We start from the raw sequence: 27,277 nt of genomic DNA, 5'->3' as shown, positions 1-27,277 counted from the left end.
TTTGAGCAATCCTAATGCAAGGGGCCATTTTCTGGAATGGCTCTGGGAAAAAAAAAGTCCCTGGGAGAATTGCAACCAGACTGGGTAGGCTTGGTGACCATTTGTGACCATTTGTGCAGTTGGGGATGGGTTAGTCATCCCGGCCTGACTCCTGTGCACAACGCTTTGGGTGGGGGTTGGAATGGGTCCCGCTTAAACCATATGAAATGTTTCCCGCAGGGAAGAGGGTTTCTGGGAGGAGAAGAGGGAGGCTCCAGCTGTGCACTGAACAGAACAAGAAGCAAAACGGATACTCACCACATGCATAAAAATTAACAACATCTTTTTTTTTTTTTTAAAGATTTTAATTATTTATTCGACAGAGATAGAGACAGCCAGCGAGAGAGGGAACACAAGCAGGGGGAGTGGGAGAGGAAGAAGCAGGCTCATAGCGGAGGAGCCTGATGTGGGGCTCGATCCCATAACGCCGGGATCACGCCCTGAGCCGAAGGCAGACGCTTAACCACTGTGCCACCCAGGCGCCCCAAAAGTTAACAACATCTTAAAAATATATCCTGACGGTAGATCTTGCTACTAAGATAAATGAATTGATTTTTTAATTCATGTACCAAATTTTAAGTGTTATTTTTTCTACAGATTTTTTTTCTTTCTTGGAGAAGGGCTGATAATTATATTTGCATTTACGGAGGGCATTCTAATAATTTCTACGTTGGTTTTTAAAAGACAAAAGTGATGCATGATAAAGTATATAAATGCTAAATTCTAAGAAAATGAGGGGGAAAAACATCTTAGAATAACGTAATCAGCATAAGCACATTCACATCATTGTTATTTGGTAAAACGCTTGGACATATTTTACTTCTGGCATACTTTTCCTTTGAATATCAGCTCAAGAATTAAATTGAAACATCTCTACTAAAAGCATTTAAATATGTTTCAGGAGCTCTTATGAACTGGGAATGGATTTATTTGCTTTTCTCATTTTTCTTTCCTTCCCTTTCCTTGAGTAAATAAAGGCTTCAACTGAATTTATTGAAGCTGAGGTCACACTTCATCTAATTGCATTGGCACTTACTATTCAACTAAAAACTTAGTGTGGGAGAAACTTTGTTCATGATTAGTGGGTTTAAAACTGTGCTTGTACTCAGACTTACTCACTTTTTAATTCGGAGTGTAGTTATTTCTGTTTTATGCTGCTATCATTTTCATATTGTTATCTAAGAATAATTAAAACTAGAAAGGTTATTACCCTTTTTAAAAAGTCATCTAAAAACAGGGACAAAAATTTCCTACTACAAAGTAGTTGGGAGTCAGAAAGTGAAATACTCAGAAAGTAAGTTTGTCATATGACATACAAAATTTTTCTTTCAATTACATTAGGAGATGATACATCAGATTTTGGAAAATGACATTACCGGCATAATTTTCCTTAAGTTTTGTAGGGTAATATTTCACGTGAGTGACACAGTCCCTGTAAAGGTAAAGATGGTCAGTTTTACAAAAATATTTGAGAGCCTATCAATTTTTCCAAGAATCTTTTTTATCCTTTAATATTTAGATTACTTTTTTTTGAAAAACCGTATCGTCTTTTTTTCTTCATTTGTTGTGATGTGCAATGTCTGTTTCATTCGTTAAGGGGTTTGCGTGTGAATTTTAGTTATTGCTAACATTATTAGTAACCACTTTTTTGAAATCTGATTACTTTTTTTACAAGATTTTTGGTTTTACTTTGTGGGTGATTTGCATTGTGTATAAACGATCTTCTCAACATTTCATGATAAGGGAGAGACTAATAGATAAATTGGCATAAAAACGTCAGCATGAATGCTTGAGTCAACCCAGGAGGATTCATTCTATAAGTAACTGGTTCATAGAAAGTATTTTATACTGTTATGACCTGCTTAGTCATACAACTCTGTATCTTCAGAGGTTTTCATAATGATTATTTGGATAATAAGGACTCCATATATATATATATATATATATATATATATATATATATATATATATATATAATTAAAATTCTATTATAAATTTAAATTTAATATATATATATAAATTCTAATATAAATTTATATTCTCTCCCTTAATTCTTAAAACCCTTCTAAGGCAAGAGTTTTATCCCCTTTCCATACTTGTGGAAAGCCAAGCCTATATATATATATATATATATATATATATATGGAAAAAAACAGATAAAAGTAGTACACAAGTATGAGTTTTAATTTTAAGTGTAACTATAGTGTCATTTTCTATGAAGTGGGTGTGGTGACTTAGGCTGCGTCTCCTGGATTTGGTTCCTTTCTCCCCTGTCCTCCACTGTTCCATCTCCTGGAATAATTCTCCGTTGGTAACAATTCTCCAGATGGATAACTTGGATTATTTCACTATAAAATGCATCTTGGAAATGCTGGTTTTCCTCATTTGTAAATTGAAGCTAATACCTTTCTTTCATGTGGCTGTGGGAACTAGCTGGTATTGGATCTGCATAAAGTGCTGGCACACTGTTCGTGCCCCCCCCCCCCCCCACCTCGCCCCAGCGAAAGAGAAAGTTTTCATTCTTAGGAAACCCAAAGGGTGGGTGTTGGGTAGCAGATTTGTAAGTGTTATTCTCATGGAAATCTTGTTTGGGGTCATCTGAAAAGATCCCCAGTAACAGTCTTCAGCCTCCTGTCCTTCCTCCTCTGTTTGCCTGAAGATAAAACCACGTGCCCTAGATGATTATTACCGGTTTGGATATCATTTTTACATAGAAACCAATTTTCACGAAAGCTTCCACCTTGTAAGCCCTACAAAGCAAAAAGTCCTCTATTTCCCTGTTCTTTGTTCTCATTTCGTACCTCGTTTGACCTCACATTCTGTGTACTTTTCACTCCGCATTAGCACCTGTACATCATAGAGCTCTGTCATTTATTTCTTCCTTGCCTCAAACGTTACCTCTCTGGTATCCTAAGAGATGAGAGGAAGACATGTACTTAAAGCTTTTGTGTTGTTTTTGATAGTGGTATAAATACCCGTGTGCCGTGTCGCGTTTTGCACGTACTGATCCCTTCAACAAATATTGGAGGAGTACCTGCAGCGTACCAGGCTGTGCTAGGCACTGGGGATACAAGTGACAAGGTGACTGCAGTCCCTCCAGTGAAATGGTAGGAAATAAACAAGGGGTCGAGGAAGAAAATAATGAACTGGAGCCAGCCAGTGCCAGCGCTGCCCACTCTTCCCCTCTGCCTAGACTGTGTTCCCACCGTGCGGTGGGCCTTGTTCCACCTCTCAGGAATCCAGCTGACTCATCACGTCTACACTGACATTCTCTCCGATCCTCCCAGGCGGGGGGACTGTGTCTTCCAGTAATCATGCTCGTCACTTTGCTTCATTCCTGGATTTTGCTTTGCTACCAGACTGTGATTTGTGTCCAGTACCTATGATAGTAGCTGAGAATAATAGGCATTCAAGGTATGTTTATTGATTGAGGAACATATAAAGCCCAGATCATGTAAAAATATTTCAGATCTGTATATACTACTGAGTAGTATTAAAAAGAAGAAAAAAAGATTTTTAAAGAAAGACGGAGGCGTTTCTGCAGTAATTGCAGGATGCTTTAACCACCTCGGAGTTGCCAGTAGCTGTGTTCATGTTGTCGTATGTGTGCAGGGATGGTGGTAAATTGGGCTGCTTTAGAAGAAACAAAGGGAAAAATTAATTTGTGGAAAAAATGTTTGTGTGTTTGCTGGGTTTAAATTCTCTCCCTTAATTCTTTTTTATTTTTTTTTTTTAAGATTTTATTTATTTATTCGACAGAGATAGAGACAGCCAGCGAGAGAGGGAACACAAGCAGGGGGAGTGGGAGAGGAAGAAGCAGGCTCATAGCAGAGGAGCCTGACGTGGGGCTCGATCCCGTAACGCTGGGATCACGCCCTGAGCCGAAGGCAAACGCTTAACCTCTGTGCCACCCAGGCGTCCCCTCTCCCTTAATTCTTAAAACCCTTCTAAGGCAAGAGTTTTATCCCCTTTCCATACTTGTGGAAAGCCAAGCTGTATCAGTGGTAATGTGCTCGAGATGGGATTCAGGTGGAATTCAGTGGCAGCCCTCGGGTTTCCTGAACCCGAGCTCCTGTATGCCATCTCGTGTTGCACTGTTCAAGTGAGCCCATTGCGTTCCAGTCTTGGTAGAAACCCTTCAGGGGTCCTGAAACCCAGGGTCTCAGGAACCCTTTTGGCAGTTTATTCTTTTGCGATTTGGGTCATCCTCTTCCTGCAGTCTGTCTATCTTGGGTCATGTGAGGACACTTTGAATGTGGAATGGCTCTTACTGTATATCATGGGGCAGCTCTTTTAGTCCCTGGCAGAATTTTGACAGGGCCGTAGTTGGGATACTTGTTAAGATCTTTATTGGCCGGTTATACAAGCAGGGAGCCACAGCGATCAGCGTGGTCAATCAGTATGTGTGTGTCTTTCTGGTTTATTGATTTTTCCAGAATATTTCTCAAGATCATGTTGCTCTTAGGGTTATTCTTGGGGTATATTGATTTATCCTGTTAGACTACTTGCATTTGAAGCAGTAGCAGTCCTGAGCTCTTCCCCTTTGAATCACAGCAGCTGGGATAACCTGGGTAGGTAAGATTAAAATTTTCTTCAGTCTACACTAGAGTCAGTAAGCCAAAGATGGATAAACCAGTTTTTAAAAATGTCTTAGCTTTGATGGGCTACATCCGTGAAGTCCTATTTGTAGTTCTTACTTCCCCAGATTTTGTCGAGGAAGTGGTTTATATAGAATTCTTATAAGAAAGGAATCCTTTATTTTCAGTCAGAGTGAATAGCTCCATGATCCAATGGCCCCAGGACCTTTCTGATTCTCACGCCCTTGCTCCTTTTCTCTAGCTGCATTGGCCACGTGGCTCTTCTTTGCTTCCAGCACTTTGCTCTCCCCCTCACCCCAGACCAGTTGAGGAATTTATACTTGCTGGTCCAGAGCCTTGCCTGGAACATTCTCCCCCAGCGCAAGTCAGGGCCGCATCCCTGGTTTCCTTCAGAAATCTGTTCACGTTTTATCGTTGAGGCCTTTCCTCATCAATTCACTGTAGATAGCCTCTCCTCTTTCCCTGATGGCCTGGCACTCCGTGTCCCATATCTTCCCCATTCAATATACTCTAAATATTTCAGGTTTCTTATTTTTTAAGTTGTTCCCTCCCTATGAGAGGTAGGGCTTTTCAGCATCCATTTTCTGTAGGACAGTGCTTCGTGTTAGTAGGAGCTAAATAGTTGTTGAGTGATTGAATGCCATATGCAGTTAGTAAGTTTTAAACATACAGATGGCAAGAAACTACATTTATTTCCCATTGCTGTCAGGTTTAATAGGGTAGCAGTGAAATAAGTAAGCTCATATTGGACTAAGGTAACTGTGTCAGATACTCAAGTTTGCTATGAGTGGTTGACTTAAAGTGCTCACATCACTTACTTTATGACTTCTTCCATTTTTAATTAAAATTGTAGGAAAAATTATACATTTATTAAATGCAGCCGTATTTCTTTTTAATTTCCTAATTTTTCTGATGTGCCCAAAGAACTAAAAAGGTAGGCTTTAAGGCAACTAATTGATTTTCCAAATCATGCAGGGGCTGTTGTGGTTGACTTAACACTTTTCATTCAATCCTCCGTAATTACTTTTAGGAGTTACGGTTCTCCTGTTCCCTTTGCCAGCTTAGGAATGGAAGTGGGTTCTGGTTTTGACTGTTAAAGCTGAAAGAGAAGGCTTCCAGCAAAGATTTCCTCAAGTCCTAAGAGAAGCTGAGCAAGAGGTGGTCTTTGCTTCTGGACATCCTCTGGTCCAAAAGAGGACCTTGCAGCTGGGGGAGCCCCGATGGCCAGCATGAGGGTGAAGCCAGTGCTGAGAGCAAGCCCGCCCGGCTCTGTACTGCTTGTGAGATGAGACAATAAATTTCCTTTTCACTTGAGCTAGTGTGAGTTGGTGTTTTGTTATATGCACCCCCAGGAACATCAAAAATGATGACATTCATTTCATAATGTAATTTTGAATATTTTTTTCAGCGCTACCTCCTTCCATTTGTACCTCACCATAAATCCAATTTGAAAACCTTTCCTTTGATTACTAATTGACCTTATATGTATATTTTTTTGTTTAATTTTTACTTTTGCCTTAAAATCTTATATGAGACCTGGATTTTCCATTATTTCCTGAGGAACACTTACTTATTCCTGGACTAAAATAGATATGGGTGGCAATATCATTTCTCGAAACACCAGAATGAAAGCTTACCGGGCTAATTCTTCCATATGGCTTATCAAACTAATAAGAATTATTCTAGGATGTGGGTTTTTTTTTTTTTTTAATTTTAGGAAGTTTATAGGGATCTAGGGAAGGAGATGTGTTAATGTGAACCTCAGCTTCTTTGAAGTTTACAATATTGTTTATTTTTATGCTCATTTCACCTCTGGAAAATAGCTGTGACCAAGTATCAATAAATTTACAATTCAGCTGCCACTTTGGACAGAAAAGAAAACTGCTCAGTATTTTCTCTTGTTGTATGCTTTTGCTTTCTCCTTTGGTTCTGCAATTTCAATTTTAGAGACAGATAACTCCAGTTGATGTAGAGAAAGCCGACAGTGAGGAGAACCATATGTCTAAATATTAGTATGCTAGTAGTTTTCAGATACTTCTCACATCAAAAAATGTCTTCAAATGAAACTTCCTGAAATCTAATAAGAATGGGATTTGCAGGCAGTTTAAATCTTTATTGTTTGGTGGGGAAATATTTCACTGTTTATTGAACCCACGGAGCACAATTTGAAAACCTGCTACATTGAGGATTAGTGAAGAATGACCTTGTGAGTTTTCATCCAAACTGAGATGTTTCTGAGGGAGAAATAATGATTCCAGCACAACGGACAGAACCTGGGACTGCCCCAGGCAAATGAGTCCCATGGCTCTGTAGTGGTGTGTGCCGGGGCACAGATAGGAGCCTCTTTGGTAATAGTAGGAAACTGATCTGAGTCCCCTTTCCCACCTTTACAGGCTTTAGCCTCTCCAGTGCGGCCAAGGGATCCTGGTCCCCCAGAGCATCTCTGCAGCCATTGAAACTAGCAGAGTAGCCGCACCCTTGGGGGGGGTGGTTTCAGCCCTTGAGCAGGTGCTAAGTGGGCACGTGTTATATGCCAGGTGTTTCCTGAGGTGCTGAGAATACAGAGGTAACTGACACAATTCGGAAGGTTTACCCTGTTCATTGAGCAGAACGTAGCAATGAATCGTTTCATACCTGTTCCGTTAACAATAAAGAGACGTAAGAATGGATTATTTAAATGGAAAAGAGCATGGGAGTTTTCAGTCCTGAATTCAGAATTTGAAGTGTAATGGGTTTTATTAACAAGGCTTTCGTCTCTACCCGTCATCCCCTGAAATTGAACTACCTTTAGTATCCGTGGTTATTTGCGTATTATCCCTTGGAAATCTACATTATAGTTAGAAGTCACTATATAGTTAGGCGTACAACGCGGCTGTATCCATCGGTGTTCGTTTTGATAGTCTTAGGTTTTTTATGTAAATAGTGTGGAAGATAAGTAACTAAAGCGAATATAAGGTGAGGTAGAATCCTGTGTGTCTTGCTCTCTTTAGGATTAGAGAGAAGAAGGTATGAGTGTTTTTGCCAATGAGAGAAAAATGAAAGGAACAGTCAGGAAAAATACAAGGAGTCAAAAAGAAGTAAAAGACATGGAGGTACTCAAGAGTAGAAAAATGCCTCTCAGTTCTGAACTGACCTTTTCACTGTGGCCTATTGACATGACAACACACTTCCTCTAGTAATAGCCGTTGGTACAAGATTCTCACGGGGGGGTCACGAAGAGCCAGGAGCTGATGAATGAATGACAGACTCTGGGACCTGGTTTAGCTTTCTGAAGAATTGTATTTAGTTGAGGATATATTGTAATGTTCTTCGTATAGAATATCAAGGAAATCATTCAGTCTAATGGATTCTAGACTGGTGTTGACTTTAAAATCAGCTTTCATGTTCATTTACCCCGATGTTTTATTTTCCTTAAGACATTAAAAAAAAAAACACACACACACACACACCTTTGTTTTCATGTCTTTTAGCTCTTGATAGAACGGTATGATTTTAAGTGGTACCTTGAGAAGATTATAAATAGTTATGTATGATTTGTTCTCATTTTTAACTATAGTTTTCAAGAAGAACAGGTACTTATATATAAATCAAAATATGGCACGAAAACAAGTAACGAATTCCAGTGTATCTTAGTTGTCTTACTGCCGGATTCAGAGCTCAAGCAGCAATTAATTAATCACTTCTGAACGCAAGGAGCCTGAACTCGTATTGAACTTCTTTTGGCAAGTGCAGACATGACTCTGTTTTAGAGATTCGTGGACGCTTAAACAAGGATTTTTGTTTTATTGTTTTTAAGTGAAAGGTTAACTTAGGTAAAGAGATGGTCAAGGCCCATGTGAAGGTAAAGAGCAGTCTGTCTTCCTACGTCAGTTTTTAAGCACCTTCACATTTTCATGGAGTATGAAGTCTTGGAAACTGAATTACTTGCTCTATTGATAAAGTGTTCGAGAATATTGTTTTTCCTGGTTTAATATGTCAAAAAAAAAAAAAAAGAAAAAGGAAAAAAAACTCAAGTTAACTTTGTGAATAAAAATGCAGGCCTTAAAGAAAGATCTGCTTCCGAGCCAGCAGTCGCACCCGAAGAAGCTGAGCCATACCCGTGGCTGGAGGGGCAGGTTCCCGAGGATTCAGGTGAGCTCTCCTCGGCCTCCGACCGGATGTGTCGCGGCTGCCAGCTCTCCAGTTCGCAGTCTCCGGAATCATGTCTTTCCCATAATTTGTGTCACAATGTTCATGGAACATAAACTCTTTTTTTCTTCTTCTTCTCTTCTGAGATTTTGGAGTAAACTTAATGTTTTCTAGTAAAAATTTACACAGGATAATTTTAATTTGGGGATCAAGAATCAAAGGCACAGAGGAGGTGGCTTCAGTTAAGATAAACATCATGAACTTAAATGCTAGGTTTCTGGATTCCAGTTCCAGAACTTCTTCCAGTGAAAGCACAGACATGTGTGGTACACGAGTGTTGTCACTGGCTGTTCCAAGATCTAATAGAGGAGGCCTACTGGGCTCCCAGTCCTTTTAATGCGAGGGTCTCCTTTCTCCATCAGAGACTTCCTGGAGCCCCAGGTGGTGCTGTGGGAGGCCTGTTTACATAGATGAATTCAGAGATCTCTGTAGTCACCCAAGGGCCTGTGACCCACAGAAGGAAAACTCCTGAAATCTGTGAATAAATTGGCAAATGAAATTCAAATCTATTACTATCATTTCCTGTTTGTGCTGTGATATTTATTGCAAAGTACTAGTTAATTGCTGCACGTTTTCCCTTTACCTAATCTTTCTCCAAAATTTGGTGTCATTTCGCCACCTATTGGAAGTGTTTGGTATGACACTACATATTTACCGGCAACTGAAGTATTCTGGCTGATTTTATCACTGTATGAATAATATTTGATTTTCTTTTCTCCCTTTTAAGGTCAATATGCTGCTCTGATTTTTTTTTTATTTGTTCAGAACATAATCCTAGAACTTATGGTCTCCCTCCCATTCCTTTATTTTACTGTAGCGCTGGAGCAAAAGAGCTACTTTTTTTTTAAGACTTATAATTTAAATGCGTATTTGGATTTAGCATCTCAAGCATTACTTTGCACTAAATAAATTTATAATTTAAAAATCTTGTTTTTCAAAGCTGCCATTTGCTTCTGCTGTCCTTTTTAAGTTTTTGTTAATACTACTCTACATTTAACTGATAACTTGTCCTTCTAAATCCATCAGTTTATTATCAACTCATATCCTTTTCAACTTCTTGGCAGTGTTTGCTTTAGTTTAAGTGTTGCCTTTTCAACCTTTCTCTTATTTAGGTTTTTGGCTTCTTTCTCTTCTCTGTCCTACAAACCCAGGTACATACCTCTCATTACAACACAATAAAGTAAGTCCCCTTGGTCCCCACAGTACTTTCTGTATGCCCTCCTGTCCCTGGCCCTGTACTAGCCAGATTTTTGAAAAAAGAATGTACAATTGCTTTCTTTGCCTTATTTTCCACTCAGTTTTTAACTCATTGCAATCTAGCTTCTGCCTCTACTAATCCTCTCGAGAGGAAAGGAGGAACATCACAGAATCATGGAAAGATGGAAACAGCAATGGTGGACTCACCAAGTTCAAAGCCAGTGCCGGTAGCAGGTGACTCTGGAGAGGCATGTGAGGGCTCGATTGTGGAGGTCTTCTATTCTGTTCTGAGGAGCTTAGATTTTCCCCTGTTCGGGCAGAGGAAGCCATTAAAGGGTTAAGTAAAGGAGCAGAGTGCCATCCACTTCAGTTACTAATATTAGATTCTCTGTGGATGGTGCTGTCAGCAGTTATAAAACTAGGACTTGGTTAGGAAGCTGTCATGGGCATTGTGAGAGCCGAGGAGGGAAGAATAGAGATTGGCAGGCTCTTCTGTAATTATATGCAAATACATATAAAAATGGTTTGTGACATACAAACATCTATAAAAATAGAAGGCACTTTTGTGTGTCAGGAATGGTTTTGTAATGTGATTAGTCTAACAGGTTCTTAAACTTTTTTCCTACCTGGAGAAGTTCAAATGAACTTACTCTGTTTTTGTCATTGAGGATTAACTTGTCAGTATAACTAACCGATGTCATTGGCGTTACTTCATGTGACAGCATGCGTGATACTAAGTCGAGCGGTACTTCAATATACTGAACATGGATGTTTGTTAAACAGAAAATTTATCATTGTGTCAATGTCATTATGGCTTCTTGTTTGTTGTGTGATGTTTCAACAAACCTGGTAATCCGATAAGCAGCACAGTGTTGTCGGAATGTCACTACAGATAGTGTTGACTTTTGTAATTTATATCTGTTTGAATCTATGAATCTGACTGTCAGATGGGCTTCTCCAAAGCTGGAAGGATTGTCAGTCTAATGTGGGGTCTTCTCCTCAACTTCTGACCCTCTCGGTCCTCCCACCAGCCAGGGGGCCTTTCCCCCTGAGTGTCAGGGAAGACAGTGGCCGGTCATGTGCTTTCATGTATGTTGGCCTCATCTGCCCACGTTTTAATCTTTATTTCCCAGTACTTCCCCTCCCAAAAGCTTTGCCCATCCTTTTTTCTTTATTCTATCTTGATTGTGAATTTTGTTAATTAGAAACTGAAGTAATTTTGCTCTGTGAGGTATTTGCTAAACGTCTATATCTGCTGTCAAAATAAAACCAATCTTAAATATTTACCGTGTTTGCCAATATATAAAAAAAGTGGTAAACAGATATGAAAAGGTAGCATAGTTGATGAACCAAATATATTCATTTGAATGTATGTACCTGGATGTCATGTTTCATGTTCTTCATTAGTATCTCGATTTTTTCTACTTAGTTATGTTTTGTAATCATTTTAGGACCTCGGAATATTGAAGATGAAGTCGAAGAACAAATTCAGCCCCTTCTCCACGAGGCGGTCTACACGGAACATGGTATGCATTTAAAATCCCATTTCCTCATGCATTGCTTGCTCAAAAAAGGGTTAATTACACAAAGTGATTTGGACATTATTTTTAAACTTAAATAGTAATTGAGTGGTTTTTTAAGTTATGGGAGGACAAGTATTTCTGAGAGAGCACTAGCCTTGTTTTATTACACCCTGCCTTACAGTTAAGGAACGTATCGCATGGATTTAATAAAGAAATGGTAGGGATAAATGAGAATAAACAAGTTAAGACCAATGATACATCAAGAACAGATGGCAAGAACAGGGAGGAGGAAAACAGAACACAACCAAGCAAGCTGTAATGGGCTGTCTGGGTGCTGCCGTCAGCCGGACCTGCTGCACGCTTGGGTGGTCGCCAAAGCAAAAAGAAAAACTTTTAATGACGTTGGTCATGTACCAGAGAGGAAATGAACATGGTGTCTACTTAGAGAATATAAAACATTTTCCCAGCTCTTACATCTAAGGCATTTCTTATATGCAGTTCTGTACAGAGCATATTAAATGATACTTTAGAAACGCATGCTTTAAGATTTTATGAGACTCTTTCTTGAAACACCCCTTGATAAGAGCAGAGAGTATAACCCCAAGATGTAACTCACAAAGGGATTTCGAAGAAGGCAGAACACACGGTATCCTGATACGCCTAATGGTTTGGTGTGAGCTGAAGAGAGTCCTAAAGGAAAAAATTATGTTTCTTAAAAAACAACTGGGACTCTCTATCATTGAAGCTGTGCTTTAGCAGGCCGGCCAAACTGTCTTACTAAGTCTTCGGTGTTCGGGGGTTACGTGTAAAACATCCCATTGAGCTCCATCTGTGCTCTCGGGGGAGACCCGCTGCGGCTGAGCTGGGGCTTTTTGCCATTGGCCGTTCGGGGTTTAGGAGCCCATGTCCTTCCATTACCAGCTTCTGCTCAGCCAGGAGAGCCGTGGCACCAGAGCACGTGTCTGCCTCTCTCGGCAAGCACAAGCTTTCCCTTCCTACATCTTTTGTTTAACTGTAAGCTAACACAAGGATAATGCAGTCTAAATAAATCCGTGATTTCAGTATGATGAGGTCAGTGCCGTAACGGTAAAATGTTAATGGCTGTGTGGGCCTTGCATAGACTTTGGCATTAGCAAAGGCTTCTCTGAAGAGGTGACTTTCTGACTTAGTAGCTGAGGGATGGTGTCATGCTTTGCCAGGTAGGTGTTGTTTGTGGAAGGTTCTAAGCAAAGGGCGTGGCATGTGGGCAAGCCCAGAGGAAAAGAGGACCGAGAGTAGTCCAGGGTGGCCGGCCAGTGGAGTACATGGGTGGAGAGTGAATGGGAAAAGGTGTTTGTACTTGATTCACAGAGGAATCGGAACCATTGGAGGGCGCTAGGGAGTGCTGTGCCTTCTGTCTGCAGCGGGAACACACGCGGAGGGAGCATGCTGGGGGGAGAGGAGATGGGGGACTCTTCTGGTGATCTGAGTGGGCCAGGATGGTTGGTTGAACCAAATTTAGCCAAGGTAGGGAGAGAGAAGCGTGGGACAATATGGTAGACATTTGGGTGGGTGGGTGTAGGAAGCCAGACAGAAGGGGGGGGGGGATCAAGTCTAGCACGCCTGGGTTTCTGGCTGCAAGACTTCCTCTTGGACTTACTCTCTTCTTTACTTAGAAATTCAGAGGCCGTGGCTTTAAATGTTATTTGTGTTGCTTCTGGGTGTGTATCTACAGCCCTATCTCCTCTGAGCTCCTGGTTTATCCAGCTGCCTGTTGATCTCCATTTGCATGTTTTATGGGTATCTCGGGCTCAAAATGGACTTAAACAGAATTCTTGATTCCTTTGCATTTCATAGCTCTCCCCCCGCCCTGTAAGATTTTGCTTTTATTCCACTCTTTCATATGTTAGGTTGTGGTCTCCCTTCTACTTAGTAGCTTAAGTCAAAAACCTGGGAGTTCTCCTTATTTTTCTCTCTCCTCGCCTCATATGGGACCCACGGGCAGGTCCTGCTGGCTTGGCCTCCAGCATGGATCTGGACTGCATTGTGTCAGCGTCACCGTCCCCTCCTGCATGACGGCTGTAGTAACCTCCCGTTGGGTCTGTGTGTGATGTGCCTTATGGGGACCTTGGTCATTTTCTTTTTCTCCTCTCAGTCACTTTTCTCCAGCCCAAATGACCTCTCTTTTCCTTGTAATTGCCAAGTCTGTCTGCCTCAGGGCCTTTGTACCTGTTATGTCTCTTGCTGGTGTGTGTGTTCCGGTCTTCACATCTCACCCATGTGAAAAAAACATGGCCTCCCTGACCACCATCTGTGCAGTAGACTCTGTCCACAGCATTCAGCGCTTCATCATGGTGTTTCAGGGCCTGTGGCTGCCGTGTACTAGCTGTGTGGCTTTAGCCGAGTTTCTCAGGTTCGTCCTCCTTCCAAGGGGGATAATAGTACCTACTTCCTAGGGTTACTGTAATGGCCAAAGAGGGCTTGGCAATGCCTCAGATGTAGTCAGCCTTCAGGGAACTGTTTTGCTCATACTGGCCTTCGCTGACTGAGCAAGGGAGACTCAGATAATGCATGATGTTCGGTTGCTTTCCCCACTGAAAACAGGGACTTTCCATTAAGTAGCGGTGGCCAAGAGCTAAATCCTGCTCATGTGAAGACCATAAAGTTGCACTGGATAACACAAGAGTAAGGAAAAAGGAATATGGTTAGAAGGAATATGGAAAGCGGGGTATGGTAAAATCAGTGACAGGAATTAGAATTGGTGATTGGTTAGGCCAGTCAAAGACAGCGTAGCAGACTGTGATGGAAAGACAGAAAACAAATAAATGGTGTGGCCATAAATGGGCCCACATAATTCAGTACCAGTGGAGAGCATCGCTATGCCATACTACAGGTGAGGGAAGGAAGCCTTCTTGCAGTGTTTGATGGGAGTTCAGTGGCAGCAGAAATCATAATATTCTGATGATGATGATGGGAGTTCAGTGGCAGCAGAAATCATAATATGATGATGATGATGATGATGAAGGAGAAGAAGAAGAAGAAAAAGAAGAAGAAGGATGATGATGATGAAGGAGAAGAAGAAGAAGAAGAAGAAGGATGATGATGATGGAGAAGAAGAAGAAGAAGAAGAAGAAGAAGAAAAAGAAGAAGGATGATGATGATGAAGGAGAAGAAGAAGAAGGATGATGATGATGAAGGAGAAGAAGAAGAAGAAGAAGGATGATGATGATGAAGGAGAAGAAGAAGAAGAAGGATGATGATGAAGAAGAAGAAGAAGAAGAAGAAGGATGATGATGATGAAGGAGAAGAAGAAGAAGAAGAAGAAGGATGATGATGATGAAGGAGAAGAAGAAGAAGAAGGATGATGATGATGAAGGAGAAGAAGAAGAAGAAGAAGAAGGATGATGATGATGAAGGAGAAGAAGAAGAAGAAGGATGATGATGATGAAGGAGAAGAAGAAGAAGAAGGAGGATGATGATGAAGAAGGAGAAGAAGAAGAAGGATGATGATGATGAAGAAGGAGAAGAAGAAGAAGAAGAAGAAGGAGGATGATGATGATGGTGGTGGTGGTGGTGGTGGTGGTGGTAAAAAGAATAACACAATAAGAACAATAATACATTAATGTTATTATGGGCTGGGCAGTTTTCCAAGTGCTTTAATCCTCACAACAATGCTGTAAGTACTCTTACTATTTCCTTTTTATGGAAGAAAAATCCTTGGCACAAAGTAGTTATGTAACTTCTCAGGGTCACACAGCTGGTGTGAAAAAACTAAATCTGGAGCCATACACTCGAGACCCCACACTCCTAACCACTTTCCTGCCCTGTGAGCACGGCTGAGTCGCTCGTGTTGCTTGGCTAGAGTGTTATGTATGGGACACACTCCGCTTGAAGCCACGTCAGGCTACTGTTGGGAGAATTTTTTGCACCATGATGACAAGCTAAACCATATTGCAGCGGGATAAGTAGCCTATCCAGCACAAAAGAAGCAGAACAGCTCAGTGTATCATAAAAATTAGTCTCAGAAGAGAAAAATGGACATTTCTGCATAACTTACAGGCTCAACATAGCAACCTTTAGATGCAAAGTATAGTACAGGTGACCTCATGCAGATGACCTAGCATACAGCTGAGTGAGGTGTCTGGCTGTTCTTTGCAATAGAACATTTTATAGAGTTGTTTAAGTTTGTTAACGTGGAGTTTCAGGCCAGTTCTCAATGAGAGGTCACAAGGTGATCTTTTCTCTGACCTAGTGATAATTGAACAGGCAAATACCTTAACAATTATGAATTTATTTGTTCATTCCTTAAATACTTATCGAGCATTTCCTATGGCTAAGCATGGCCTTGGGTGCTGGGCATACATAGTAAATAAATATATGAGGTCCCTGTGCTTGGTGAGTTCATGTTCTAGTGAGAGAAGGCCTTTCCCCCCCTCAGGTGGGACTTGACCAGAGTGAGGACAGAGCTTCAGAGCGGGCAACAGCATGTGCCATGGCCCAGATGAGGGGCAGGGAGTGCCCGGCAGCAGGAGTGGTTATGTGGCAGCCCTTCAGAAGGGGCTCATACGTCCATGTCGGCTGCTGCTGGTGGGCCCTTGTTGTGGACTCGTGTGACTTTGTTCATTGTGACCGTTCAAGGAGATGATGTGCCGCAAGAAGAGGATGGACAAGCGAGAGAACCACAACCGGAAGATGATGATTTCCTCGTAGGAAGTGATGCAGATGACAGATTTGAGCCCCTGGAGACTAGAACATTTCATGAAGGTAGGACACATTTTTTGGCTTCAGAATAAAGCCCAGCAGGCAATTTGTAATTATGATTATTAAAGTATTTCTTAAACACCTTTAAAACCAATATTTAATTTTTATCTGAAGTTTATTTTTAAGTGGAAGCTGGAAGGTCCAATTAAAGCTAATTTTTTTCCCTAAAATAAATAGTTATCCAAATTTTGATTCAAAGCACTCTTTTAAGGAAACTGTCAGAATATATAAATTATTTATAGAAAGTAAGTGAAATACTTTAGCACATTACTTTTGCTGTACACTTCTTCCTAGAGTGCTATGCATTAGAAGAAATTCAGAAAATTAATGAAATATTTTATTTGGCAATCTATCACAGGCTCTTGCTCTAACATGAACTCCGTAGTCACAGTTTATAGAACACAATTCTTAGCTTCTATACCAGGCATTGACAAGCTTTTTCTGGAAGTAGCTAGAGGATCAATATTTTAGGCTTTGCAGACCATATGGTCTTTATTGAAACCACTCAGCTCTGCTTTCATAGTGCAGAAGTAGCCTGAAATAATACCTAAGGCTATGTTCCGGGAAAACTTCATGTACAAAGTCAGGAGGCAGGCTTGCTCTGGGCTACAGACCATAGTTTGCTGACACCTGTTCTGTGTCAGTTATCTTCCATTAAATACTGGTTATTTAAGTATCCATTGAGTAGCTTGCCTTGGGTCATTTGCAGAAGGCAAGTTAGAGCTATAGTTATTCAATGTTGACATATAGAGAGAAGTAATTTCTGTGATGATGAAAACTTTTTTTCATCTATTTTGTGTTCTGCTATGTTTTAATATGACACTACCGTGATTATTTATTTGAAGCCTTGTTAAATGAGCACATGTTTTGTTCTTATGGTATCTATTGTCCATTCATTTTTAAGGTGGCCCTTTAAAACTTTAATGAGTTCTTGAAAGATTTTTTTTTTTTTAACTTTTTAATTCATTTATTTTTAAACTAAGTTCTATGCCCAGGGTAGGGCTTTAACTCACGACCCTGAAATTAAGAGTCACATGCTCTACCCAGGGAGCCATCCAGGCGCCCCGAAAGATTTTAATCCACAAGTTGTACTCTGATTGATTAATGGTGTTTTATTTAGAATATAGAAGTATATAAATGATACAATTGTATGTATATAATTTTATACATAAAATGAATACTACTGAAACATTGAGATGGATGTTTCATTTCTAAAGAGTAAAACTAAAGAAGAAAGTTGACAGCACCCACACAAAGTCAACCATATAGCCCATTCTGTCCCACCATATAATAATCATCAGAGTCTGTGGTGGAGCTCCTCAGGGCCCATGCAGCAGCATAGCCCCACAAGCCACAGAGGATCTGGATAAGAGGTGTCTGGCACTGTGGAAGGATTAGCTAAGCCTCCGTCAGGTTCAGGCAGGTAGACCATGAGGAACGAGTGGTAGATGAAAGCCACAGCACTAACGAAGGTAGGACGGCCTAGAGCCGTGGGGTCTTGAGTTCAGAGAGACAATTTCTTGCGAATATGGTCCATATACGATGTACTTAGTATCCCTTCAAATAGTTGTTTTTTTTTTTTTTTTAAAAAAAGATTTTTATTTATTTATTTGACAGAGATAGAGACAGCCAGCGAGAGAGGGAACACAAGCAGGGGGAGTGGGAGAGGAAGAAGCAGGCTCATAGTGGAAGAGCCTGATGTGGGGCTCGATCCCAGAACACCGGGATCATGCCCTGAGCCGAAGGCAGACACTTAACCGCTGTGCCACCCAGGCGCCCCCCTTCAAATAGTTGTTAATCTTGGATGCGATTAAGATCGACTAGAGAGCTTTTAAAAGAATGCTTTGACCCACCCTAGACAAAGTGAATTGGAATGTTTGGGGTGTGGGACCTCCAAAATGGGTCACTGTAAAAGCTCCCCGGGTCATATCAAAGTGCAGCCGAGGTTGAGCAGAAGCATGGCCAGGCTGTTGATTTTTTCACGTGCCTCCTCTGTGTCCTAGGCTGCAGGGTGTGAACAGGCTAAGGCGTGGACCTCCGTGCTGGTAGCCAGGGGGCATCTGGTGGAGCCATAGCGCTTGGAGAGGTAGCCTGGTCACAGTACAGTTGGTAAATGGTTGCTAGGACTTTTTTTTAAAGCATAGAAAAGTAATGAAAAAGTAAAGTATATCTCCTTTTCACAATATTGAATGTATTGGGAAACTAGAAGCAAGAAACTCTTGATTTATGAATGAATATATTTCCAAAAACATACATACATGCTTATTGTTAAAAGCAGGAAATATACTTTTCCATAGAAATAATGTTACAAGCGATGGTTTGGTTTCCATACCCACCTACAAAATTGCATATAATGCATAATTTTCTATGAAAAATGTACAATCAAAATGATTTTGAGCTTGTATATGAGTCCAGCTGCATTGTACATTGAAAATAGGCATTTATAGACCAGCTTTAGAACTTCAGACCTTTGGGGCGCCTGGGTGGTGTAGTTGGTTAAGCGTCCGACTCTTGGATTTGGCTCAGGTCATGATCTCGGGGTTGTGATCTCAGGGTCGTGAGATCGAGCCCCGTGTCGGCTCCATGCTCAGCATGGAGTCTGCTTGAGACTCTCTCCCTCTCCCTCTGCCCTTTCCCACTTGCTCTCTCTCCCTCTCTTCCCCTTTCTCTCCTTCTCTCTCTCTCAAATAAGTAAATAAATCTTAAAGGAAAAAAAAAGAACTTCAGACCTTTAGTTATCATGTATGTTACAATTTCACTGGGAAAAAAAATGTTTCTAATTTCTGAGTAAGGGGTGCTGACAAAATGATTTCCACATTTCCCTGGTATCTCTTGCGGTCTCCTATCTTTGGCGAAGATGGCTCAGGAAAATTGACAGTTATTCAGAATTTTGGTATCTTAGATGCTGTTTATATAACATGTTTCAGTTAAGACACTCAAATAATCTGAAACATAAGGAATTTGATATTTTTGAGGTTAGGAGTTATGGATTGGGGGTAGGAAGAAGTACTTCTCCTTACTTTCTGACCTAATCTTTAACTGGGACATAGATTCAGTATGAACTTAAAAGTTGTTTATTGAAAGTCTTCAGAAATTAAAAATATTTACACTTCATGTAGTTGTGACATTAACGGGGGTCAGTGGAGGAGTGAGCATCCTGTGGTGATGGCTATTGGGGGTCTGCAGGTTCAATTATGGACCCATTGACCTTTCAGCCCCCCATCTTAGAAAGTCTCCTCTGTCTTTCCTTGTGTTCCCATCTGTAGACACTGTGCTTTTGCTTTAGAAAACAGGGCACCACAGTGGAATGTGAAGTAGACTGAGATAGCCCCTTTCCTGGGTCCAGCCTTGTCACTGTGTTGCTCTGTTCAAATCATTCTCTCCTTGGTCCAGGCTATGGTGGTGTTAAGTGGATCAAAGACAATGTGTGAGGCGTTTCTAAGTGCAGTTCTAGTAAAAGATAAAGTGTTAAGCAAACAGTTAATGGATATTTTCATGTTTTATTTTAATAATTATTTGCTTTCAAAATAAAATCAGCGACAAGCATAGATTCAGGATATACGTCTACAGTATATATACATAAAATTTTATGAAAGTGGTACTAGTCATCTGATGTTATTCTTTTCAGAAACTGAAGATAGTTACCATGTAGAAGAGACAGGTGAGATTTAAACTTAATGCTATTCTTTTTTAATTAGAATGAGTCTTTTTTTTTTTTTCCTATAAAAGAACATCGTGAGAGAGAGAAAACGTTATGATTATCTATTAATATATTTTATATCATATCATAAAATATATAATATATAGTTAATTGTTATATATAACTTACATATGTTATATCATAATCTTATGTATGTTTCTTTGTGAATATAGTTTTGTGCTTTTGAAGTCTATTCCCTGAAGATAAATACCCAGTAATGGTACTGCTAGGCCAAGAGATACAGTAGAAGTACATGTTTTGTAGTCTTAAATTACAAAGTCAATGAAAGGTCAAAATTGTGTATTGTCACTGGTCACACATCCCCAGAAGATATGGCCACACTGGAGATGGACATGCCATCGTTCAGTAAGCCCGTGTTGGCCAGTTTTTCTTCCAGTGCCAGAATAGATCCCTTTCTCTGTGCTTGAGGACCACATGATATTCTTGGCTGGCATTTAGGGCCTATATCACTTCAACGATATGTATTTGTAAATACTAGAATTGTATTGCAGTCTGGGAGTACGCAGTACTGAGTCCAAGTGTGAGGGACTGGGAGCGTGTGTGCCCTTCCTCACGCACGCTCTGCAGCAGGTGCTTGCTGAGTGGATGGGAAGAGGACTCACCTGCACCGCCACCTCTGTGGTCTCTGTCTCAGTCTCATTAGTCTTTTGCTGAATATAGTTGAATTTGCACAATCCAAATGAGAATATAGCTTCACCAGTGTGTGGTTCGATTATAAACCCATTGGTGATGGGAACTCTCTAGTTCATCTCTATATTTGGCATTTTGGAAAGGTGGAACCCGCGTGTTCCGTGAGTGAATATAAATGTGAGCATCATTATGATTTGGTTTTACATTTCTGTCATTACTGGATAGTGTGCCTTTCCTATTTCGCGTATCAAGTGTAACCCTTCTTGAGATATATTTGTAATTTCCTAATCATTTCTTAACTTACAGCTTCGCAGGCTTATAATCAGGATACGGAAGAGATGATGTATGAGCAGGACAATCCAGGTTTGTGATCCGTGTTTCTGTTCAAGGCACTGGCTGAGGCCAATCGACCCAGGGGTTAATGATTCACTCTGATTCAGCACAGAGTCCTCATTTAGAATGCCCACAGTCATTTTTGGTTGCCAGACATTTATAGAAATCCCTGAATATAGTTTAATATTACATGGAGGAATGAGGAAAAAAGGAGATGTATTTTTCAAACCACCATTGGGACTTGCTCCTTGTAGAAAGGATGCTGGGAAGGCGATTTGGAAATTGACGAGGCAGTATGGCATAGTGGAGTCTCACTGGTTCTGCTCCTTCCTGTCTTTGTGACCTAGAGAGCAAATTATGAAACTGTATTCGGCCTAAATTGTATTAATGAGAGTGATAATATCTATCTTACCCAGTTGTGAAGATTGGAATTAATTTGTAAATACTTGAGAATGGCATCTAGTAATGTGTTTGGTTTTTTCATGTTTGACAGGGTGTCTGTTTTTTCTCTTTAGATTCCATGGAGCCAGTAGTAGGTGATGATGAAAGAAGGTACCATGAAGCAGGTACTGGATAAATATTTTCATTAGATTGTAAACATTACTCACGGCTTTATAGTTGTAATGCTATGTTAACGTGATTTTTCTTTCAAAGGAGTCAAAGAAGTAATCTTAACACCTAATATAAGTCTTTTTGCTTTGTAACAAGATTAGATTATGAAAAGAATATCAGGCTTTCATATTTTAGCTCGTCTACACTGGCACCACGACAGAACAGGGTATTAATCTTGAATGCGACTTTTGCATATCTTACTTTATGCCAGTTTGAGGAATTTTTATGAAAATAATTTACTCGTCCTTTTGTCTAGTTGTTTTTGGGCAAAAGGCACTTATCGCTGACTGTAGGCACTGATATTTAAAGGAATAGAATTCTGTATTTGAGATTAAGTTGTGTTTTTTAGCGAAGCAGTTTTACAGAATGACCCATTTAATACTGAGTTTTATTCTCTTTCTTGCAGATGACCTTACATACCAAGACTATGATGAACCAGGTTTGAAAAATGCTTCTTAACCTTAAGCCATCCCCTTGTTTTAAAATCTACTCATAGTTTTTAGAGTATAGAGGATATTTAAGCTTCAAATATCATAACTTAAAATCTCCAACTGAATGGGAGTTTTCAAAGAATTCACTTGGGGAGATTGTTTACCTTCCCCAGTGGTTCTGCCATTGACTAAATTTCTTAAATTCTTTGCGAGTTGCCTTCGGAAGCAGTTAAAAATTATTCACGAAAACTTATCTCATTACTTTATAGTCTTCGTTCTCTTTTGACTAACATATGTCTGGAGCATATAAAACTAGTCAGAGTTGAACTAGTCTAGTTTCTTCTACAAAGTAATCCCGCTCTTAAAGGTGATGGATCTACTAGCATGAGGAAAGGTACAAAAGAATTTCAATGCAGGCTTACAAGTGGCATAAAGAAAAGAGTTTGGGCCTGTTTTTGACATGAGTGGCACTAGAGTCAGGTTTAGGCAATTATAGCTCTGTTTGTTGCCCAAGCACTTCCCAGGCTGTTTTATTAAACTCCATGAAGTAGAGTCTATTTTTGTGACTTCCCAGATGAAAGAAACAAAGGTTCAGAGAATGTAAGTGATTTGCATAAGTTAATATGACTAAGAAATGAGAAAGCCAATGGTGTAATGGTCATTTTTATTCTGCCACCTTCACGGATGACTCTGTAAAAGGAAAGAAGTCAAATGAGCATGACTTCATGTGTGATGCAAGAAGGACGAGAAATGTACGGTGCTTGAGTCAAATATGGGGGATTTTCTATGCGCCGGATGGTTTGGAGGCTTGACATTCAAAGATGGACACTATGGCCTCCCTACCGTCAAGAAATGAATGGCATCATGATAGTTGGTGGTTCTCAGTTGAAGAAAATTAGGAGCGGCTGTGTATAAACCTGATGTGTTGAATTATTAAGCATCTGTATTTAAGATTTAAGGTCCTACTAATTAAGGTCCTACTACTTCTAATGGGATAGGAATGACACCATTAGAAGAATCCTGGATTCTGTCTTTAAGAACTAATATTTTTATAAGAAATTAAATAACTTGGCCACTGTGATCTGGATTTTCTTTTCAGTTTCAAATTTAAAGAAAATAGGAATTTGGAAATGGAAAGTTGCATGTGGAGATGAGACTTGAGACACTTCTCTCATTTCTGCCACTCATTGTAGTGTTTGTCTAAATATGCCAGGAAGAACATGTTTGCAGGGCGGTTTGCAGACCAGATCCAGAGAACTTTAAAATCACACTTGAAAGAAGTGTAAAATTAGATACTGTGTTAAAAAAGATGTTGTAAAAATAAATGTGTTTTCATAGGCAGAATATCAGAATAAGTACAATTTAACATGTTAAAAAAAGAGTAATAAATACGACCTAAGGGGTCATCAAGATTTGAGACACTTTGGATCACAAGATTTTGAGATACTTTAGATTACCTTGCTATAGAACCTAAACTTTTTCAAACAAAAGGGATTTAATGGAATTATTAGTAGGATTATTCACTGTGTTCTAACAAGATACCTTTGTGGCATTCAAGAACCAGACTAGGGAAACCAAGTGAACATATGTAAGTGAAACTGTAAGTAGGGTGAAAACAAAACCATTTTTCCATAGGAGAACAGAATACATTCTGTATTAAACTCCCTACATCTAGACCCTGGAAAACATGTGGCTTATTAAAGGTATGGAGGGAACCAGCTTTCTGCATTAAAAATCTAGAAAGCATCAAGCCTACGTTGGATGTACCTAGGAAATGACAGTACTGTCTTACTATCTGATTGATTTATTCACATCCTGCATATGTATTAACTTTTATATCTAAAACAGGACTGGGGCAGTTCTAATGAGGGACACACACATGGTCCATATTCCCATGGACCTTACATTTTAGTGGGGGGGGGAGAAATTACAGAAACAACTTCAATTTAGTGTTTACTGGCAATTCCGCTAAGTGTTGGTGAGAACAAGGACGGTGTGTAACAAGAGCATATAGTGAAGAGACCTACCTAGTTTGTGGACCAGGGAAGGCTTCCTTGAAGTTGGAGGTGAAGATTAGAGCCATTGACAAGGCAAGGGGAAGGTGGGGGGAGTGTTGTAAGAAGCTCTGAGGTGGGAAGATGTATGCAGAGTGCTGGCAGTCTAATCTGGGCTGAGATTGCACTATGTGTGGGGTCCACGGATGCCTAGAGCTAGTCAGGGATGCTCACCTACCCTCAGGGCATTGTTCAAGGCACGACAAAATCAGATATGCATTTTGTAAAGATCGATCGGTCTGACGTGTAGCAAATAGACTGGAGAGACGCAAGAGTGGATATGGGGAGACCAGGTAGTTTAGTCCCGTTATCCCAAACTGATCTTGCCCTGAGTCCCATCTCTGCCAAAAGAGGGGTCAGAGGAGGTGAGTTTCAGGAAAGGGATGTTCAGCAGTGTCCCGTGCCGCTAAGGACCCAGGATAGATGAGCACTGAACACATGCAGCGGATCTAGAACGACCTTGGCAGGAGCCCTTTTCGGTGGACACAGATGAAGGTGGACAGAGCTAAAGCAGTCTAAACCAGGGTGGTGGCAGTGAAGGGACGCGGACAAGCTGAGAAATGTAAGGAGATAAAATGGACAGGGCGTGATGTGTGCGTAGAGCTGGGGGAGAGAACAAGGGGTCAGGAGCCCCATCCACCGTTCCGGCTCGTGCCCTTGATGGATGGCGATGCTTTTTCCTAAGACAGGCGGGACTGGAAAACAGGAACAGGCCAAGAGGCCGTGCGTCCCGTTGACAGTGGGTGTCGAGACACCCAGGAGGATATGTAATAAGCCGATTGGTGGTGCTTCGATATCAGCAGTGACCTCTCATTCGTGGCTGTGAGTTTGGGAGTCCTGAGTCTACACAAGATAATTGAAGCCAAAGGCCGAGATCACTTATGGAGGGAGGACAGTGTAGTGGGATGGGAGGCTCTGTGGCTGGCCTTTGATGAAAGCCAACATTTCATGCCTGGTAGGACTAGGACATGTGATGAAGATGGTTGAGAAGGAGAAAGGAAGGAATAAAAGGAGAACACGGTCACGCTGAAGTGTTTGAGAAGGAAGGAGCTGCTGAGAGATCGAACTCGGTGAGGTGGAACTCGTCCATTAGATGGAACGAGGTAGTCTCCGAGGAGCCTTGGCAGGGATGAGTCAGGGCCACAGGACAGATGGCCGTGGTTGGGGAAGGAAGCGAGGGGTGAGACAGCAAATGTGAGTGACTCTGAAGACAAGAGATGGTGAAATAGAGGGGAGAGGTGGGGCAGGGGGAAGCAGCCTCAAGAAAGGGCTTTTTCTTCCCTTTAAGTTGGTAGAGACGAGCATGTTTAAATACAGCACGGTTCAGAGTGACAGAGTGAGCAAACACTCGCTGCTCCTCTGTCTTACCAGTACCACCAGAAGGACAGAAGATGATGGATGAAAAATTGTCCCTTACTCTACCCAGCACTGAGAATAATATCTGAAATATAGTAGGTGCCCCCAAATTTTTCTTTATTAAATGATCACAAAGAATACCTTGATAACTGTGCTAGGAAAATACAAAAGCTTGCTCTAAGTGAACCAGAAAATTTGAGGCATTTTGGAGAATGGAAAAAGCTGGGATTGGGTTGACCGAGAAAGCTGTGACCCCGCCGAGCCTGAGAGAAGAGCCCGGAGCCTCCTTTGCAGCAGAGCAGAAAGCCACTGAGCCCTGTGCAAGTAAACAAGAGGAGACATGCTGGGCGCTGGGCCAAGGGTGGGGCGGTGAGCTCAGGGCCTGCCAGCTGCACCCTTGCTCTGTGGGCCGGGCACCAGGACGGTTTGCCCCCAGGTGGGAGATCTGAGAGTTGTTCCCCAAGCAAATAGAGAGTCTGCCTGGGGAAAGCTCAGAATCCTCCCGTGTAGACGTGAAAAAATAGAAAATGGAAATTCAGTGCCACCAGGGAGTAAACAGATGTTGGATCTGGGTAACAAGTGATTGGGGAAGAACCTCAATCTCCCCTATTTTACATGAAGAATGCATTTTTAATTGCCCATCTCCTATGGCTAAAAGGTGGTAGACTTGGATTTTGAATCTGTGCATGGGGACTCTTCCCCACCCTACTCTGTAGCCTGCCGCTTCCCAGAGACTAAGCCCCAGGGGTTCAAGGATGGATTGGACATTGTCTCTGTTCATGAAACCATACAGCCAGTGTTGCGTCACAGTGAGAGCTATGTAGTCTTAAGGGATTCTTTTTTCTGTGTATTTTCTAGTATATGAACCATCGGAAAATGAAGGGCTAGAAAGTTCAGGTAAGCTTTTTCTCTAAACGGGTATTTCCTGCAAGTCAGCCCCACTCCCCTTGTGTTTACTAAAACGCAGATAACTTGTGGGACAAAGACAGATGTAAGTAAGAAATACAAGACATTTTCAAGTCTCCAAGGAAGTAATTGCATGTTGTCAATATACTTGTTCCCTACTTATGGTGCAAGTTTTATGTCATCAGGGATGATGTCAGCCTACTTGATGTATTCATTAATATAATGTAGGAATTAAAATTGATATGCTAATATAAATACGAGTCTCCATAAGAAGCCCCCAGTCCAGAAAGAGCCAAATTTAGTTACCTTAGTAGAGATAAGTTAATTTAGGAATCTGGTGTGAATTAATGTAAAAATGTGTTTGGTTTTTTTTTAGATAATGCTGTGGAAGAGTCAAACATAATTTTAGAAGGTGAGTTAATTTTATAGAGATAGTTTTACTTTCTGTATTATAATGGCATTCATGTATTCAACAGATAGATATTGGACACTTTGCTGTCTATGGGGTGCACCGGGCTAGGAGGGCGAGTGGGGAGACGACGGATAGGGTTTCTGGTTTCCTTGGGATTGGCATTCTTGTGGTCAAATATGGTAAAGTAACTGCAGATTATGAAAAGTGCAATAACAGAGATAAAACCGGGATAGTCCAATAGTAAATAACTGGTTATGGTGAGGCTCTTCTAACTAGGGGGTGGTTCTGTCAAACAGGGGTTAGCTTGGGCAGGGATGGCTTGAAAGTTGGATTCTTTATGTTTTATTCAGCTGGACAGACTATTTTTTGAAAGTGAAGGGATTGTTTCTAAAAAATTGTCGCATGTATTCCATGGTGATGCTTTGACAGTGTGTAGAGTTACGGAGACCCTAGCGGTCTGCAAAGTTCTTTCGTGTACGTTTTTCGATTGTTCCTCACAGTGGACACTGAAGAGGAGGTAGGACGATATCATTGTGC

General features: G+C 40.8%; 1 protein-coding gene across 14 annotated transcripts in view; it reads left to right on the top strand.

Moving 5' to 3' along the window:
- Positions 1–27,277, top strand: part of ASPH (aspartate beta-hydroxylase) — a 210,232-nt gene that overhangs the window by 56,184 nt on the left and 126,771 nt on the right. For 9 of the 14 annotated variants that reach the window (XM_057308038.1, XM_057308049.1, XM_057308035.1 and 6 more), the window contains 9 exons: positions 8,676–8,768; positions 11,474–11,548; positions 16,163–16,288; positions 19,914–19,946; positions 20,943–20,999; positions 21,485–21,535; positions 21,988–22,020; positions 26,281–26,319; positions 26,705–26,740. In XM_057308038.1, the coding sequence (XP_057164021.1) occupies positions 8,676–8,768; positions 11,474–11,548; positions 16,163–16,288; positions 19,914–19,946; positions 20,943–20,999; positions 21,485–21,535; positions 21,988–22,020; positions 26,281–26,319; positions 26,705–26,740 (543 nt within the window). Of the gene's footprint in view, positions 1–8,675; positions 8,769–9,918; positions 10,257–11,473; positions 11,549–16,162; positions 16,289–19,913; positions 19,947–20,942; positions 21,000–21,484; positions 21,536–21,987; positions 22,021–26,280; positions 26,320–26,704; positions 26,741–27,277 lie in introns of those variants that run through there. The other 5 variants (XM_057308041.1, XM_057308039.1, XM_057308037.1 and 2 more) reach the window with 2 other exon arrangements.

The sequence above is a fragment of the Ursus arctos genome, unplaced genomic scaffold (assembly GCF_023065955.2).
Source record: "Ursus arctos isolate Adak ecotype North America unplaced genomic scaffold, UrsArc2.0 scaffold_6, whole genome shotgun sequence".
Classification (NCBI taxonomy): domain Eukaryota; kingdom Metazoa; phylum Chordata; class Mammalia; order Carnivora; family Ursidae; genus Ursus; species Ursus arctos.
Note: the sequence above shows the minus strand (reverse complement) of the source record. Positions and strands in the feature narration are given on the sequence as shown.